The sequence below is a fragment of the Loxodonta africana genome, chromosome 8 (genome assembly GCF_030014295.1).
Source record: "Loxodonta africana isolate mLoxAfr1 chromosome 8, mLoxAfr1.hap2, whole genome shotgun sequence".
Taxonomy (NCBI): Eukaryota; Metazoa; Chordata; class Mammalia; order Proboscidea; family Elephantidae; genus Loxodonta; species Loxodonta africana.
In genome coordinates this window covers 28185371-28203755 of record NC_087349.1, presented here as the reverse complement: position 1 = coordinate 28203755, position 18385 = coordinate 28185371, and the positions used below count along the sequence as shown (strand labels likewise).

The 18385-nt window shown below is 38.6% G+C and overlaps 1 protein-coding gene across 1 annotated transcript in view; it reads left to right on the top strand.

Annotated features, from left to right (window-relative positions):
- The window catches only part of CPED1 (cadherin like and PC-esterase domain containing 1), a 306881-nt gene extending 288496 nt beyond the window's left edge, over positions 1 to 18385 (top strand). Inside the window, exon 22 of the mRNA XM_003407021.4 lies at positions 15879 to 18385. Within this exon, the coding sequence (XP_003407069.1) occupies positions 15879 to 16097 (219 nt within the window). The 3' untranslated portion in view covers positions 16098 to 18385. The remainder of the gene's footprint in view (positions 1 to 15878) is intronic.

The following is an 18385-nucleotide window of genomic DNA, read 5'->3' as shown; positions in this document are numbered from 1 at the left end:
TGCAAAATTGGATTTTGTCCATACTTTTGCAAGTCCTACATAGGTGATCCAGACATTGCTTTGGAACGTGAGGTTATTTAGCTACTGTTGCTTGGCTTGAGGTTTCAGGAGTTTTCGCTGAAACTGAGATGGAGACAGTCTCATTTTATCATCCTGTCAGAGGCTGATTCATCGATTCATTCATTCTTTCTTGCTTGCCCCCCCCCCCAACCTTTGTAAAGCAAGATACATTCGTTCATGACTTGCCAGTGAAAGCACAACTAAAGTTTACTTTGGATCCTGTTTCTCAGTCCGTTGCTGACTGTCAGAATCCATCTTGGTCCCTGTGTCGTTAAGTGCCATAGAATTGGCTCTGACTCAAAGTGACCCTATGTACAACAGAACAAAACACTGCCCAGTCCTGCACCATTCTCACAGTCCTTGTTATGCTTGAGCCTACTGTGGCAGAAAATGTGTCAGTCCATCTCGTTCATAGTCTTCCTCTTTTTCACTGGCCCTCTACTTTACCAACAATGATGTCCTTCTCCAGGGGCTGGTCCCTCCTGACAACATGTCCAAAGTATGTGAGACATAGTCTTGCCATCTTTGCTTCTAAGAAGCATTCGGGTTGAACTTCTTCCAAGACAGATTTGTTTGTTCTTTTGGCAGTCCATGGTATATTCAATATTCTGCACCAATATCTAGGTCCCTAGGTTTTTATTAAAAAAAAAAAAAGGTTTTTATAAATATCCCAAAAAGATTTTGACGCTACACTGGTTCTTCTGAATGAGCTACTGATGGATTCATATTATATTCTTATAACCAATGGCACTGCATCTCAGAGAGTGAGCCCACAGCTACAGGAGAGGGCACAGGCAGCATGACATTCTAAACTTTTGTTCTAGCAGCTTGAAGGTTGGCCATGCTGCTGCAGGACAGATTTTAAGCCGTAAGATTTGTGTGTCTACTTATTTCTTCCACAAGAGAATATATCACGCTGAGAGTCCTATCCAAGTTACAAGGAGTCGAGACTTAGAAACACAAAAAGTGGGGATCCTGGAAGAGGCAAGAGGCCAGCTCAGGGCCACGGATGTCCACAAAAGCAAACCAAAGGCTACCAACCCCACAGAAAATGGGGACTTTGAGACAATATACAGATTGCTTTTTGCCTCTTTTAGGAAAGGTTGGTTATCCACCTAATTATTTTTACATAATTGATTTTTTCATAATTGTCTTCAATTAGCATTTTGGGGAGAGGGTTTCTATTTTTCTTCAGCTTTTGTGTTCTGGAAATCTATAAAGGAGATGTCCTCCTGTGATTTCCAGCATAACTGCAATTAAAAACAGAAGCTGTCCTTCCCACATGATTCCATTACATGTGTCTCCAGCCACAACGTCAACCGGTTTGCACTAAGGATCATGGAATCTGAGAACCACGAAACACAAAATCAAAACTCTTAGAACCGTCAGAATTGATCGTTGGCCTTTAGTTACTCCTAATCAAAAAATCTTTCATTTGCATACTAATGATTGAAACATGTCAGGTAAAACAATGTTACTTGTTTGATTTTATAATTTTTGTGTATGATTACCATGTGCAATTTACCTTTTCTTAACTCTGTTCTTAATGTATGTTGTCTGGATGGCAAAAAAAAAAAGCTCCCCCAAATTGTTTCATTTGATTCTGTAGCAGTGGTATCCATTTTTGAGTTCTCCTGTTTGAGCTGAAATGTGCTTCTAAGCATTTGTCTTTCCAGTTACAGCACACAGCTGATAAGATCATCTTTCTCAACTGACTCTCTTCCTCACAAAGTCTCTAAACCCATTCATTGCTTAGGCCAAACTGTTGCTTAACTCTTGAACAGTTTATACCATTTCTGCTTCTCAAAGTTTCTAGTGCTGACACTGATGTTTTCATCATCTTTCTAAACCACCACCCAACATTTTAAATCCCTATTAGCTTATTTTATACAATCAAGATAATCTAAAACTCCTTGTAAAGAATGTTTTGATGATGAATGTAGCAAGCCAGGGAAAAGCTGATTGCTGGTCTCATGCAAAACATATTAAAGTACAGAAATTCTGTTGATAACCATTTTTCCCTCTGTGCTCATATCCTGAGCCTGGCAAGGAAAGTTTGCTATAACATAATGGCAAGAATTGGAATCAGCTGTTTAGAACCATAAGCCTTTTGGTTTGGCAGCCTTGTATCTTCAGGAGTTAAATTAAACCATTCCCACAACAGAATCACAGACACCTGAGAAGGATCACTAGCATTGTTAGAGTAAGACCTTGATATTTGCTCTTTGGTTTGTGGTCAGTTTCTGCCATAGACATAACAAACCTATTTCAGTGAGCTCTTATTTCCATAGGTGAGATTAAAGGCCTCAGGCTGTCTCCTTCATTTCTCAAGGCACCGAGAGAGAATGTATTGCCACCACAAAGCTATAAACAATTTTCCAAGTGGTGTGACTAAGTCGTCCCTTCCGATTAGAAAAGCAAATGTTTCTCTTCATGGTTGGAAATGGAATATTGTTTTCCCAATATTTATTAGGGACAACAAACTGGATCCAGGTAGCTCCTGCCTAAGAGAAGTTCTGGATGATGCCTTCAGTGACATGGCAAACATCCACGGCAAACAAGCTGAAGCCTTAAAAGGGTACAATAACATGATCAGCTCAAAACTGGCTGCAGGTGGGGCCAACCCACAACCAATTATTATTACTTGATAACTGATTAGTCTAATTGGCTGTAGGAAAATATCTGTTTTCTGGAAGAGGTAGCCACAGCTTCTGACTCAGTCACCACAGACCCTTGAGCACAACTGCCCAGCACTAATACCAGCAGGCTGTCTTCGATTCTGGCTCCATACAAAGAAGAAAAGAAAGGATTTTCAGTTCTTCGTTGGAGATGATTTCCCTCATCTTCATCCTAGACTCTTTATCATTTAATCTTATTTAAATAAACAAAAATAAATCAATAATTGGTCCAGAAATGTTTTCCTTCTGGATTATGAACCTCAAGTTTTTCTCTTTTTCTTTTAACTTCTAAGTTTATTATCTAAACACCGTGAAGGAAAAAAAAAAATTAAATTCATCTGTCTAAAAAAGGCAAAAATAACTGATGCAAATATAGTTAGCTGATATAGCATATCCCAGAATTTAACTATCAGCATGCTTTTTTTAATAAGTCAGCAATGACAATTTAATTTAACAGATGTTTTGGAGCATTGACTGTGTAATCATTGTACTAACTGCTGTAAAAGGAGCTAAAAGAACATCTTATAGAGCTTCCATAAGCATCTCAAACTCAACATGTCCCAAATGGGAGGGTTAATATTTTCTTTGAACTTTCTTCCTCTCTGTGTTCCCTACTTTACATTATTGTACTGCTATCTACAAACGTGAGCCATTTTTCACTCCTCTTTCTCTTTCTCCAGCCCCCTAACAACACCCAGCCAGCCAGTTACCAAGTTCTGTTTACCTCTTAAATACTCCCCCAAGTCCTTCCTCTATACCCTGTTCCAATTACCTTCATCTTGCTTATTCTGTTACTTAATCTAGCATTTGTTTTGTGAGTCTAGTTATTGAGCTAAATAGTAGGGATTCAAAAATAAATGAGGCATATTCTCTGCCCTCAGACATTGCAGAAGGGGAGTTGTGGGGTAGGGATAAAAAGCAATGTTGTGAAGTAACATTTAAGTGGCATTTAGAGATATTTATAGGATATTGTAATAAGAACAACACAATCTGAAGGATAAAAGGATTAAGTGAACCACTCCTTCAGGAAAGATCCAAACTGATTCTTAAAGGGTAAATTAGACCTAATCGAGGTAACAGAGTGATGGTGAAAAGAGGTCCATTCCAACCCGATGGGACAATGTGAGCAAAAGTAGTTTTCAAATAACATGATATTCTCAGGGGATCACAATTAATTCTGAATATTGTAGAACATCAATTGCAAAAGAGGTCTGGAAAAGCAGGCCAGGACCAGATCATGGTAAGCACTTAGACTTTACCCTGTAAGTGACAGAAAGCCATTGAAAGATTTGAAAGAGTGAGATGGTCATATATTCGTTTGAAATAGCTAAGTCTGATAACAGTGAAGAAGAAGGATTTGATGTAGAGAAGTTAGGAGACTTCTTCAAAAGTCAGGTGAGAGATGATAAAGGTCCAAACAAGGACAGAGATTGCAAGCATAGAGAGAAATGGACAAACTTAAATCCTATTTTAAAGATAATATCTGTAGGTCTTGCCTATAGCATGACAGAGTAGGAGGAGTCAAGGCTTATTCCTAGCTTAGGTGACTGATAAGAGGGCTGAGCCGGCAAATGAGACGAAGAGTATCTGAGAAGTTTCTGGCTTTGGGAAAAGATGAGTTCATTTTTTAACACGTTGTGTTTGAGATGCCTGTAGGACATCCAGGTGGCGATCTCTAAAAGGAAGGTGGCTATACAAGTCTCAAGCTTGAGGGACAGGTTGGGGCTGGAGAAAAAGAGTTGGAAATCATCAGAAAATAGGTGAAACCAAGAAAATTACATGATTCAGAGAAAGTGAGTGGAGTAAAAGACCTGAGGAAGGAACTCTTGGAAACACCAATATTTAAGCAATGTTTGGAGAAACGGAATTCTCTCTTTAAATTCAGAGAATAAACTGTTAGAAAAGAACTCTAGTACAGTCTGCTGCCATGGAAAGTCAAAGGGCAAAAAATTGAGCCACGGTCAACATTGTCAAATGTAATAAATAGATCTTTTAAGATAAGGATTTCAAAAGACTCAATGTTTTTGACATTCACGAGGGCCCTTCTAATCATATTAAAAGTTGTTTCAGTAAAGTATTAGGGGCTGGAATTAGACTACAGTGGATTGAAAAAGTAGGAAAGGAGGGAAAAGTGCTGGTAAATCCTTGTAAACAAGTAAATGTAAGAAAGGGGAAAAGATATTGAATTTAGAAGAAGAAAAGTAGTCTAGGGGAAGAGTATAGGAGGAAAGACTTTGCCATGTGTATGGACAGCGGGAAAGAATCAATACCAAGAGGAAGGATAAAAATACAAGAGGGGTAGGACTATGGGAGCCAGGGCCCCAATAATGTTGGAGAGGACCAGATCAAGACACTGATAAGAAGTTGAAAGATGAACAAGGAGAGGAAGATCTCTTCATCCCTATCACTTTTTTTGCCCTAGACTATCTGCAATATTTTCATCCAGTTTCAACTACTCAGATCCATTCTTCATGCCTGTATCAGCACGACATTGCTACATTTCAAATCCAATGGCATCATTTAAAGTATCTGAATGGTTCTGTGTTCAAGAGGGTCATTATGAGTTGGAATTGACTGGACAGCAATGGGTACAAGTGTTCAAGAGTAATCATAGAGGCTTTCACCATTCTTACACTCCTTTAAGAAAGGATCTTCCTCTAGAGCCTTAAAAAAAAAGAGCATGGTTTGGCCAACACACTGAATATGGACTTCTAGCCTTCTGAAGTGTGAGAAAACAAAGCTCTGTCATTTTAAGGCACCCACTTTGTGGTACTTTGTTACCACAGCCCAAAGAAACTAATACAGCCGATTAAACACATCTACTGAAAAGCCCAGAGTAGCACTGAACAATCATCCTACAGCGAAGCCCACAGTTGCAAATGTTGGTCCACACAAACTGTTTCTAAGTAGCATTTTAGTGCCTTATTCCTAATAATAAACTGTAAATCTCAAAAAAAATAGATGAAAACATAATCCTGTCAATTCACAGCAAAATAGATTCCAAGGCTCAAGATGTACATCTAAATAGAGCAGTGTAGGAACCTAGTTTATAATCAGTGAGACTAATGAAGGTCATTCAAATAGTATCAGGAGTTCAATGGCATGACTATGAAGCCACTTGGAAGTGCAGTTTAAGACAAGGGAGCTAGTCTCCAGGGAGTTGCATGGGCGTGCAAGATAGAACCAACAGATTAATTTAATATTACATTGGTAAAATGCTGGTCTGTCACTCCTTATAATCAATGTCTCTGCTTCTGAACAGAATCTGTACCCAGAGCCGATAGCTGAGCCCTCTCTAGGGGCAGGAGTTAAGTAGGCTCAGCTGTCAGAGTAAGAGAGCTCAGGAGTTTGGAGGTAGAGTGAGAGACTGAGACAATATGCTGATTGCAAAACTGTAAACACAAAAAAAAAAAACAACTAATTCCTAAAAAAAAAAATGAGTCTTGCCCCACCCCCCCTAATCCTCAGCACCTTTGACCCATTCAGAGTTTGGACTCCCTTCAGTCAAAATATGGCTTATGTTCATGTGGCCATGATTAACTACTGGGGGGTGGGCGGAGTGACAGAGAGAATTCCCTATCGTCTGTCAAAATTGCATGCTGTCCTGAAACGGAATTATGATTTGTAAGGACTGGCTTCTAACTATTGTTTGTCACTTTATTTTTATTCCGTCCCTGTGAACTCGTAGGCTACCTTTCCAACTGGTACTAAATTGTGTGACTGGATCTTGGATTGCATGTCCTGTCTGCAGAATGACTTCAATAGTATGCATTTATCTAACCAGACTATATTAGCATATTTTACCCTGTCATTCTCCTATTTTCCCACCGTATTTCCAGCCCTTCTCCGACTGCGCCCATGATCGTGGACAACGTTTGTAATCAGAAGGTCCAGTCTAGGGAGATTTTGGAACACTTGCATTAGGAAAATTGGTTTCTATTTTGTTCTGTGAATCTGGAATCACATCAGAAGTTTTTTGGGGGTTGTTCGGCTCAAGTTCGGTTTTAGAAAAGGTATTTGCTTGTAATCTGCCTGACACCTTTCCAGCTCACCAAGCCTTTCCCTTTTTATGCTGGCTTTTTGCGGAGTTATTTTAGATACAGTAGATAATTGACATAGTCATGTACTCAATCTGACGACTGCTTAAGTGAAATCAGTTTTGAGTGTTAAAGTTGTATGCATTTAATGGTAAAAGTTTCAGGGTTAGTTTTGTTGGGTAATTTATAACAGGTTTTCGTTTCTTTGGGAAGTCTTACAATAGCTATTGGCCAAAACCAGTCAAGTTGAATTGTAGCCATTTGTATGCCCTCTAAAATGTCTGTCTGTGTGCCCAGGCTGTTTATTATACAGAGATGTGGAAAGATCTACAATCATATACTGGGAGATCTCTTTGCATTTAAGAAGCCTATAAAAAAAAGTAAAAGTTACTTTTATACTCCAAAGCCCAGAATTTAAATTCTTGTTACAATGAGTCACAGAAAAATATGATAATCTATATATTCTATAGGTCCCTGGGTGGCACAAGTGATTGGCACTCAGCTACTAACCAAAATGTTGGCAGTTAGAATCTACCCAGTGGAAGAAAGTCCTGTCCACCTGCCTCTGTAAAGATTACAGCCATTGAAAACCCCAGAGAGCACAGTTTTACTCTGAAACGCATGGAATCACCATGAGTCAGAATTGACTCGACAGCACACAATAACAAATTTCTATAGTTAACATATTAAAAATATATAATTGTTTTAAAACACTACAACCTTTGCTTGAAAGTCATTCATGTATGTAACTTAATGTAAGTTTGAACATTGCTATGAGAAAAAAGTGAAATTTATAAGACTTGTAATTATAGAAAAATGCTGATCTAACAGGTCATCACACTTTATGGAGACCAATTTCCTTTACTATGTAATTAATTCTATTTGTTCATAATTTTAAACATAAATAGGTATAAGAGCTTGGCTGCTAACCAAAAGGTCAGCAGTTCAAATCCACCAGCTGCTCTTTGGAATCTCTGTGGGGCAGTTCTACTCTGTCCTACAGGGTCGCTATGAGTCAGAATCAACTTGATGGCAAGAGGTTTGGGTTTTTTTTTTTTTTAATAATAAAACTACAAAAAGAAAGTGTTTATGTTAACAGCAATAAAAAAAACTAGAGAGTGAATTATTTAGTATTTAAAATTAGCAAAAAAAAGTCACTCATATTTAAAATAACTAAGCATTTGCCAAGCGATATATATATATATATTATTGATCATACGAAGTCATTCCTTTGCCCTGTCAGTAGATATGTCTCTTTCTCAGTGATCAAATTGCCTGCCCCCAAATTAACAAAAGCGTATGGAAGCTTCAAAATCATTAGAACATGCCTCTAATTGAGATGATCATTGTGCACAAACACCTAGAGTTTTTTGACTCCTTTTTCAAGGCCTGAATGCTTCACGGATGCTTCCTAATGGCTCACTTTCATTGTTTACTGTATTGATTATGCCCCAGAGGTAACCTAACATTTGTATCACTAGCAGCTCTCTTTCAAAGCCATTTTTCAGTTGATGCTTTAGTTGGATTTTAATAACCCCAAATGGTCCTCTGCTTTTTGGAAAGACCCAAATGGGCACACTTCCACAGATGGGGATCAAAAGAAAGAAGTAATTAGCTCTACCATACAGATATCAAACATCTTTCACTCACACAGTATTTCCAAGCCTTAAAATGTAGCTAATTTCATTTTCTCCACTTTAGAGCTCATAAAAGTAGGTAATAAAAGTAGGTAATAGAAGGTAACATTTTCAAACTCAGAGATAGCAGTTTGACAGCAATGGCAGATACTGAATTTTACAAATGAGTTCAAAGAAATAAAAGCCGTGTGAACAGATTTTCATGCCCACCATAAGTTACCAAGCCTCCTTCATATGCTAAGGAACTATTCATTACATGGAAACAACATGGTATCTGACCTTGGGGAGCTAGCCCCAGACAATGTCTTTGAAGTCACTCCATTCTTGTTCTTACTTCAACTATCTTAGACATGTGTCTTTATATAGTCCCCTTGACGGTAGGGACCATATCTGAATTACTCCATGTGTTTCCTAACACAGACAACTCAGGAGATTGAAAGACAGATACTTAACAGAAGAAAGAAATCACTCAATTTTAATTGTACAGGATACAGAACCATCTTGTTTCTCTGCTACTGCTTTTTCAAAAGATGAATTCTTACTATAAAAATTTGAAAATACAGTATATATAATAAAAACACACACAAGCCCCCAATTCTCACTTCTTACTCCATTAGAAACTCTATTAACAGTTTGCTACCCAAATCCATTTGAAATATACATTCTTGATTTTAATTCCATGGTCTAAAAATTAAGGCTGCCACCATTTATAGCCACTGAATTTATATAACATTGGTCTTTATTAGGAACTACCTTATTTCTCTAAAAACAGTTTTTGGAAAAAATAGTCATTTATGAAATGCATTTTTTAGTCTGCAGTATTTTTTTATGAATTCTTGCAGTATGCACAGGATGAGCTAGTCTTTGTAGACGAGTATTGAATGTGCAAAATTTGGCCTTTAAGAAACCTATTTTTTGCCATCGAGTTCTAGAAAGCATAAAATTTAAGTTCATGCCCACTAAGAAACTTACAATTTTTTATAGATAAGAACACAAATAATAATACATAGTAAAATATACTTGCCAGTTTAACAAATATTTATTGAGCATGCAGTGTGGGTCAGCTTCTGTACTAGGCTCTGTGGGTTCAGATTTCTGGCCTCTGGTCCCAAGGAAGATAGACACATAGATACTTTCAATACAATATATGCTTCCCCACTTACCCAGACACTGTACTGCCCACTTGCTCATATCGAAGCTCTAACCCTATGTAGGGATATCAGGTCCTCCACAGGAGGGGCCTCATGTATGCTTCAGAATAAGCCACTCCCATTAACTCTGTGCGGTTCCAGCAGAGGCTGCCATTTGTTCACAGTGGGGCCACCTCTGATTTCTTGTTGCCTTCCAGGTGCTAACTATGGCGCACTCTCTCCACTGCTCTGCCAGGCACATGGCTCTCTGCTGGCCACCACCTTTGCTTGTCAAGGTTCCAACTCTGTGTAGCTCTCCATGCAGAAAAGAGAGTGACTCCCTCTTTCCCTTTGTGTATGCTCAGTCAGAGGGTCCGCAAAGGCCCAGGCTCCAGTGAGTTACACTGCTTAATGAAACACGTTTTTCAGTATGTACTTGTAGTTGCTCTGATTACCGGAACTCAAGCACACATACAAAGACAGCTGGGCTGGGAGACAGCCTGAATAACAGATGCCATGTGGAACTTACATTGTAACTGGGACATAGTAACACTACCTGATGTTTCTTCTTTGAGGATAACCAGCTTCCTGGCAAATACCCTTCTGTAAGGCAATCTCACCTTTCTAGAGGTGAAGCATGCCAAGTTGTATTTGAAATTGAGTAGAACCCAGCTTAGATTCTTTCCCAGGAGGCTTCTGGCTCCCATAATGAAATGAGCATTTGCTACTTTAAATTCAACCCTGAAGTCATGCAAAACAAAATAATTAAGGAACTATAACCTTTTGCATTAGGGTAGACCTTTTTCTATTTTACATGCAATTAGCATGTAAATCATCAGGCAATTGCAAAAGCCAGAACTGAAGATAAAATTATACAAACAAAATTCATCTTATTTTGGCTTCAGAACACTGAAATAATATATATATATTTTTATACTTCAATGTTATATTTATTCTTAAGTGTTTCCTTAAATAAACTTACTCAAGAATGTTCACTCATTTTGTTCTAGGTGAGTACAGACCTGCTCGAAATGGACAAGCCTTCAGAAAAACACTGGTGCACATCCCAGCCTATCACATTCAGGGTTGTAGTATGACCAAGCAGGGACAGAAAGAGCCACATCTAAGAGTAACCGCAACGTTGAGACCTGGTATATTAATCAGTGGCTAACTGCGAACTGAGCCCTAAATTATGATCCACAGCAATCCCTTACCACAACCCACCGATTTCACTTCTTAAGAATCGCTTGATCTGGGGACCTAATCATGAAAAGTGAACCTCCTGTAGCTTCAAGAAAACAATTCATTTCTTTGGGGTTAGCGGGGTGCAATTGGTTTTCTCTTTTCTTTGTTTTATGTATTTTGGAGCTCTGTCATTGGGTGCGTAGATATTTATTGTGGTTATGTCCTCTTGGTGGATTGAACCCTTAATCATTATATAATGTCCTTCCATGTCCCTTATGATGGAGTTTGATTTAAAGTCTATTTTATCACAGATTAATAGTGCCACTCTTGCTCTTTTGGTTACGTTTGTCTGACGTATCTTTTTTCAATCCTTTGGTTTTTAACCTCTTTATGTCTTTGTGTCTAAGGTGTGTCTCTTGTAGTCAACACATTATCCATTCTGCCACTCTGTATGTCTAGACTGTGCATTTAACCCACTTGCATGTAGTGTGATTATCCATAGATATGAAATTACTGCTGTCCTTTTGTTATACTTTTTTTTGTGGTGTTGACAGTTTCTTTGTTCTGCTTAATTTTCTCTGCTGAGTTCTTTTTTTCCTTGGATTGTCTTTTCCTTTGTTTTTGTCTGTTTTGTGTTTACTGAGTCTTTTTTACTTTCTTCTTCTTTATTTTGGTGGGCAGGTTTGTTAATTTTCTTTGTGGTTACATTTATCATCCTATGTTTAAAAGTCTTTTTTTTTTTTTTAGATATCACCGTGACTTCCTCTTCATCTGGAAGTTTTGTAACTACACCATTCGTTCCCCCTTTTTGTTTTGAAGTTGCCATCAATTTCAGATCGACATCTCTGGTTCTGTTTTTGGTTCTGCAGCTTTATTTACTGAGATTTCTGTATTTGGGTGGACATCTTGGTGATGCCATCGTGGGGCTTAATCTCAGGTTGTGGGTTCTCTACTCGAAAGACTCCCTTTAATATTTCTTGTAAGGATGGTCTGGTTTTTATAAATTCCTTTCATTTCTGTTAATCTGGGAAAGTCCTAATTTTGCCATAGAATTTGAGAGGCAGTTTTGCTGGGTATATGATTCTTTGTTGGCAATCCTTTTCCTTCCGGGCTTTATATATGTCATCCCATTGCTTTCTTGCTTGCATGGGCTCTACTGAGGGTTTAGTCTTATTGGAGTCTCTTTGTAGGTGATATTTTGTTTTTCCCAAGCTGCTCTCAGAATGCTTTATCTTTGGACTTGGAAAGTTTGATTCTGGTAAGCCTTGGTGATTTTCTTCTGGAGTCTATCCTGTATGGGGTTCATTGGGCTTCTTGGATGGAAATCTTCTCATCTTTCATGATATTGGGGAAATTTCTTCCAGCAAATCTTTAAAAATTTTCTCTGTGCTTTTTGTTGTCTCCTCCTGTTCTGGAATTCCCATCACATATAAATTATCTCTCTTCATAGTGTCCAACATAACTTTTAGACTTTCTTCATTTTTTTTTTTCATTCTTTTTTCTGATTATTCCTCAAACAAGTTTGTATCAAGGGATTTGTGCTCTATTTCATTAATTATTTCTTCCACTGTTTCAATTCTACTTCTATGTCCTTCCATTGAGTTATCGATTTTGAAATTTTTTTGTTAATCTTCTGGATTTTTAGTTGCTCTTTTGTATGATTTCTTATTGTCTATTTAATTTGTCATTTTGTCTTATTGTCTATTTAATTTGTCAATTCCTGAATTCTTCTAGGGTTTTGTCTGTGCTTTCCTTGATCTCTTTAACAGGGCTATATATAAAATATATAAGCCTTCTGAATTCCTTATCAGGCAGTTCCATTACCATCTCTCCTCAGGGAGATTCTCTGCCCCTTTATTTTGGTCATTTGGTTGATTCATCTTGTCTTGTTTCTTTATATGATTTGATATTGTGTGCTGTCTCCGAGACATTAAGGTGTTGTTGTATTTATTTATGATTTGTTTTGTTTTATCAGTACGGGCGGGTCAGGCATGCTTCTGTGATCACTCGTCCAGTGGCACAGGGACGTTCACACTTCCTGCCCCCAGTTAGATGGAGCAATGGTGGGCAGGGTGAGCCCTCATCACTGTTCACTGTATGTGTGAGACAGTTGAGGACGTACTCTGCGGGCACTATCCAGCAGCATGGGAATGCTTACAGTCACTCAGCAGGTCGACAGGCAATGGGCAAGGAGCAAGGTGGGAGTCCAGGGGTCACACAGGCACTCTCTTTGGCAGGGGGAGCAGGGGTGTAGGTAGCTGGGGGTTGCACAGGCACTCTTTCCAGTGGGGCAGGGGTGGAGTGGGAGGTCAGAGGTCTCACAGACACTCTTTGGGTGGGGGAGGCGTAGGTTTAGGTGGCCAAGGGATTTTCTGGCTGGGGAGGGGCAGGGTGGGCAGCTGGGGAGATGAAGGAGAGAGAAAAAAAAAAAGAAGGAAAAATAAAGGGGGGAGGGGGTTCATCTATTGCTCCATACTCCCCACCTGCCCTACCAGTGAGGCACCACCACTGGAGACTTGCCCTATCTCTAGGTCCTGGTTCCCTCCCTTCTCTGTGTACACTGGGATTCCTGAAACTCTTATCCTCCTTCCTGTACTTTCCCCCTTTAGCTCCAGTTCATGTCCTGCTCACCGTGCCTCACTCTGGGTATGTCAATAAAGTTTCTCTGTCTCCTATTGGGGGTTCCATGATGTTGTCTTCCCGTGTTTCTCACCCAGGGTCACTGCTGGCTTTGTCTCAAAATGGCCCCACTGTGCCAGGCTGTCTGGCAGGGTACCTCTACTTCATATCTCTCCCTGTTCACTGCTGTCATTCAGTTTCTTTTTCTAATTGTTGTTTGATCTAATTCTATATCCTTTCATTTGATGCTCAGGGTTCCATTGTTGCCATCTATATCTGTTTCACTTTGTTTCTCAGATCTTTGCTGTAGAAGGATGGCATGGTGCATCTCAGTAGGCTGCCGTCTTAATGCAGTCCTGATATTCGTTTTAAGATGCATTACTATTATTTTTCTTCAAAATGGGAATAGCTTGGTATTTTTCTGGTTATAGCGTACATTGTTTGTATTAAAAAAAAAAAGAAAAGGTAAGAGCCAAAGTTACAAAGAATACATTTAAAATCACCTAGAAACCCTGGTGGTGTAGTGGTTAAGTGCTATGGCTGCTAACCAAAGGGTCGGCAGTTCAAATCTGCCAGGCACTCCTTGGAAACTCTATGGGGCAGTTCTACTCTGTCTTATTGGGTCACTACGAGTTGGAATCAACTCGACAGCACTGGGTATAATCCCTCCATCCTAAAGTCACTACTATTAAGGTACTGGTGTAGATTTTTTTTTTTTTTACATATTTTTATTCAAATAGTTCTTCTAAAATTATATGCTCACTTGCAACATAACTAAAAATACTTATTTTCCAAATAGATATAATGTGCCTTTTCCCAAATATTCTGTTTTTTAGAACTGTTGTGTTTATCATTATTATTGTTACAGTATCTTACACGGGTTAAAAAATGTGTTCCTAAAGCATTATAAAAATAAAACCCGTGGCTGTTGAGTTGATTTCAACACATAACAACCCTACAGGACAGAGTAGAACTGCCCCATAGAGTTCCTAGGCAGTAAGCTTTACAGAAGCAGACTGCTGCCATCCTTCTCTCATAGAGCAGCCGGTGGGTTTGAACCACAGACCCTTTTGAGTACCAGCAAAGCCCTTAACCACTGTGCCACCAGGGCTTCTGAGGCATTATAAAATACTCAAAAATATAAAAAGAAAATCCATGTGAGCTTGCGTTGATTTCATTGATCAATAACAATACTTTGTGTGAAAATATCAGCAAAGAAAAAATGACTTACAATTGCAATAAATGATGGAATCGGCTATTTGATATTCACTTAGATCACAAACCTTTGTAAAGACACCCAAAACATCTTTGCCAATATTTCCTCCTCTTCTTATTCCCTACTCTCCAACCCTCCTCCCTATCTCTTTCTTGGTCCCCACCTCACCCTCTCTATTACTGTTGCTGCTAACAACTTGACTGCTACTAACCCAGTGATTAAAGCTGACAATTACAAAATGCCACTCGGGCAACTTTTAGCAAAAAAAAAAAAATACAAATAGATTTTAGATATAGCTCTTTTCTCTGTGTGTGCAGTCATAAAATATCTATGAATGGAATTAGAAAAGAATTATATAATATGTATTGCCTCTGAGGAGGGATTTGAGTGACTAGAGGTTGAAGATGCAAAGACAGGGAAAAAAAAAAAACCTTATTATATACTACCTATGCTTTATAAATTTTGAGCCAATTGAATGTATTGCCTACTCAAAACATTTTTAAAACATTTTTAAAACACAAAATATATGTACACACGCACAAACAAATGTAAAGTCATTAACTTACTAGGGCACAGCATGGAGTCCCTGGGTGGTGCAGTTAACATCATCAGCTGCTAACTGATAAATTGGAGGTTCAAGTAGACTCAAAGATGCCTAGGAAGAAAGGCCTGGCAATTTACATCGGAAAAATCATCCACTGAAAACCCCGTGGAGTACAGTTCCACTCTGACACACGTGCAGTCGCCATGAGTCAGAATCAACTCCATGGCAGCTGGCAGGACACAGTGAGCTCCTTCAAATTCTATCATGTACTAAGTGCCCAGAGAAATGAAACCACTAATTTAACAACGACAGTCACTGGACCTGTAGAATTGTTTTTTCCTTTTCTCTGAAAATAGCTTTAGTTCCCATCCTATAGAAAGATGCCATGATGGGCTAGATTAGCAGTCCTGCAAAAGCACACCAGGGTCTTCTGTACCGTGGTGCTCCGTCAAACTACACGTTAGTGTCTGGCCTGCACCACAGACACACACACACACAGCGGCACGGTACAGATTCCATCTGACGCTGTTCCTTAGTTTCACTGGGACAGCCACCCTGAAGTGAGAAAGTGGCAGAAATTCAAATTTCAACCTTGGTCGTTTTGAAACATAAGTGTACCTGGTTCTTGGTTATGTAAACCATTTTCTGTGCCCTTTTGGTGACATCTGTGTGACAGAGATGATGTTCGAGTTTGAGCATTAGTGATACTGCTCTACACTCAGCTTAAATGTCCTTGATTTTGCCTTACTGATTTTTCACTCTTTATTTGCAGGTAGTGAAATCAAAGTTATCCAAAGAATATCACTTTATTAAAATGAAACAATCAAGGAACCATATCGTGGGGAAGTATTTCAGCAATCAAAACAAACTTCAACAACTACAAGACTCTGTAACAAATTTTCAATCTCCATACCACGTCAGAGGTCCAATTAATCAGGTTTGTTCTGAGATCCTTCTCAGCAGGATGTGCGCAAGTAAATGGACTGCGTAGACGCCCTGTAGGAGGACTGAGATGGGAGCTGGAGTCAAGACACTCAGCTGGATGCTGGTCTGGGAACCACATCCTGTACATTATATGTACTTCAGATCGACCACACACACATGCACACTGTCACATACACACACATACACACACCTATGTACGTGCAGATTTTTTTTAAATGCACTTTTTTCTTTGCACAGCTTTATAAAGTCAAGATATGCACCAGAAAATCCCAGTTGGTTTCAGATTGAAAGACAGAGCTAGAAAATGGTTACATGAAGTACAATCATAGACTAGGACCACTGTGGGGCAGGTGTTACACTGGGATAGTAAAGAGAAATCTAGATACTCAAATTGTGTGGAAAAAAAGAGGACAATGCTCTTGAGTAGGTGTTATCTCCTCTGTAGGTACATTAATACAGAAGAGAGAAAAAAGCAATGACATTCCATTTGCAAGCAGACATTGCACTTGTGTCCTTTACCAGGAAACAATGTGGCGTTGACGATGGCTTTGGCTTTGTGAATCAAATGCTTATCAAAAACATTTCTTCCCATGCTTTTTAAATTTGATCACTGAAAGGAGAAGAATAAGAATGTTTCACAAGGGAATTCAGAGAGATTCTTTGAGAGAAACAGGGAATGAAATATTTCACCATCAAAACACCAGTATATTTGCCTTTGCACTCTCTGTGTTCTTCATAAACATTCCCCCCTGTTGAGTCTGTGAACTTGGATGGGTAACTGCAGTCAAAATGGAGTAAACGGAGTGATTTTAAAGTGAAGAGCAAAATATAGGTCCTCATGTATGACTTTATTATGTTTCATTGATGATATTACTTAAGAAAGCTTTTGTTTATCTTTACAGCCCCATAAAAATTAAGATTACAGTTACCTTTTATGTAAATATTTTGCAAAGGGATTAGGCCAATTTTCCACAAAGCATTTGTCTGTGTCATAAATAATACTATATCACTAGTAACTGTATTTTTATTTTCCTGAATAATTTGAGCGATTATATCTAATCCAAATTTAGAGTAAGCAACAAATTATTTATTAAAACTATGGCATATGTACAAAACATATCTAATTCTAGTGTTGAGAATTTTCTCTTCTATATTTTAAGTTCAAAATGGCAAATTTCTTTACTGTGTACAAATGCATTCTTGTGAGATAACATCTCACAGTTATAATGGATTTTTAAAAGTAATTTTTCTTTAGCAGGAAAAGAAAAAAGCTGAGAGGGTTAATTCAATACATAGCTGAAGTTACCAAATGTACAAATACCTCAATTCCACTGTTGTTGTTGTTAGGTGCTGTCAAGTCAGTTCTGACTCATAGTGACCCTATGTGCACAACAGAACAAAACACTGCCCTATCCTGCACCATCCTCACAATTATTGCCATGTTTGAGCCCGTTGTTGCAGCCATTGTGTCCATCCATCTCATTGAGGGTCTTCATCTTTTTCACTCACCCTCTACTTTACCAAGCATGATGTCCTTCTCCAGGGACTAGTCCCTCCTGATAACATGTCCAAAGTACATGAGATGAAGTCTTGCCATCCTCCCTTCTAAGGAGCATTCTGGCTACACTTTTTCCGAGACAGATTTGTTCTGGCAGTCCATGGTATATTCAGTATTCTTCGCCAACACCATAATTCAAAGGCATCAATTCTTCATTGGTCTTCCTTATTCATTGTCCAGCTTTCACATGAACATGAGGTGGTTGAAAATATCACACTTGGGTCAAAGTGACATCTTTGCTTTTTAACACTTGAAAGAGGTCTTTTGCAGATTTGCCCAAAGCAATACATCCTTTGATTTCTCGACTACTGCTTCCATGGCGTTGATTCTGAATCCAAGTAAAATGAAATCCTTGACAACTTCACTATTTTCTCTGTTTATCATGATGTTGCTTACTTGTCCTGTTGTGAGGATTTTGTTTTCTTTATGTTAAGGTGTAAACCATAGTGAAGGCTGTAGTCTTTGATCTTCATCAGTAAGTGTTTCAAGTCCTCTTGGATTTCGGCAAGCAAGGCTGTGTCATCTGCATATCACAGGTTGTTAGTAGGTCTTCCTCAAATCCTGACGCCACAATGAGTGACCCTGCTAGTATTTGAAATACCAGTGGCATAGCTTCCAGCATCACAGCAACACGCAAGCCACCATAGTAAGACAAACTGACACGAGTGGCAGTCAATTCTATTACCATACAGAAAATAAAACAATTTTGATTGATCAGCTTCTTAGTATGAATATCAACCTCCTTTAAATACTCTATTTTTATATATATTTTTATA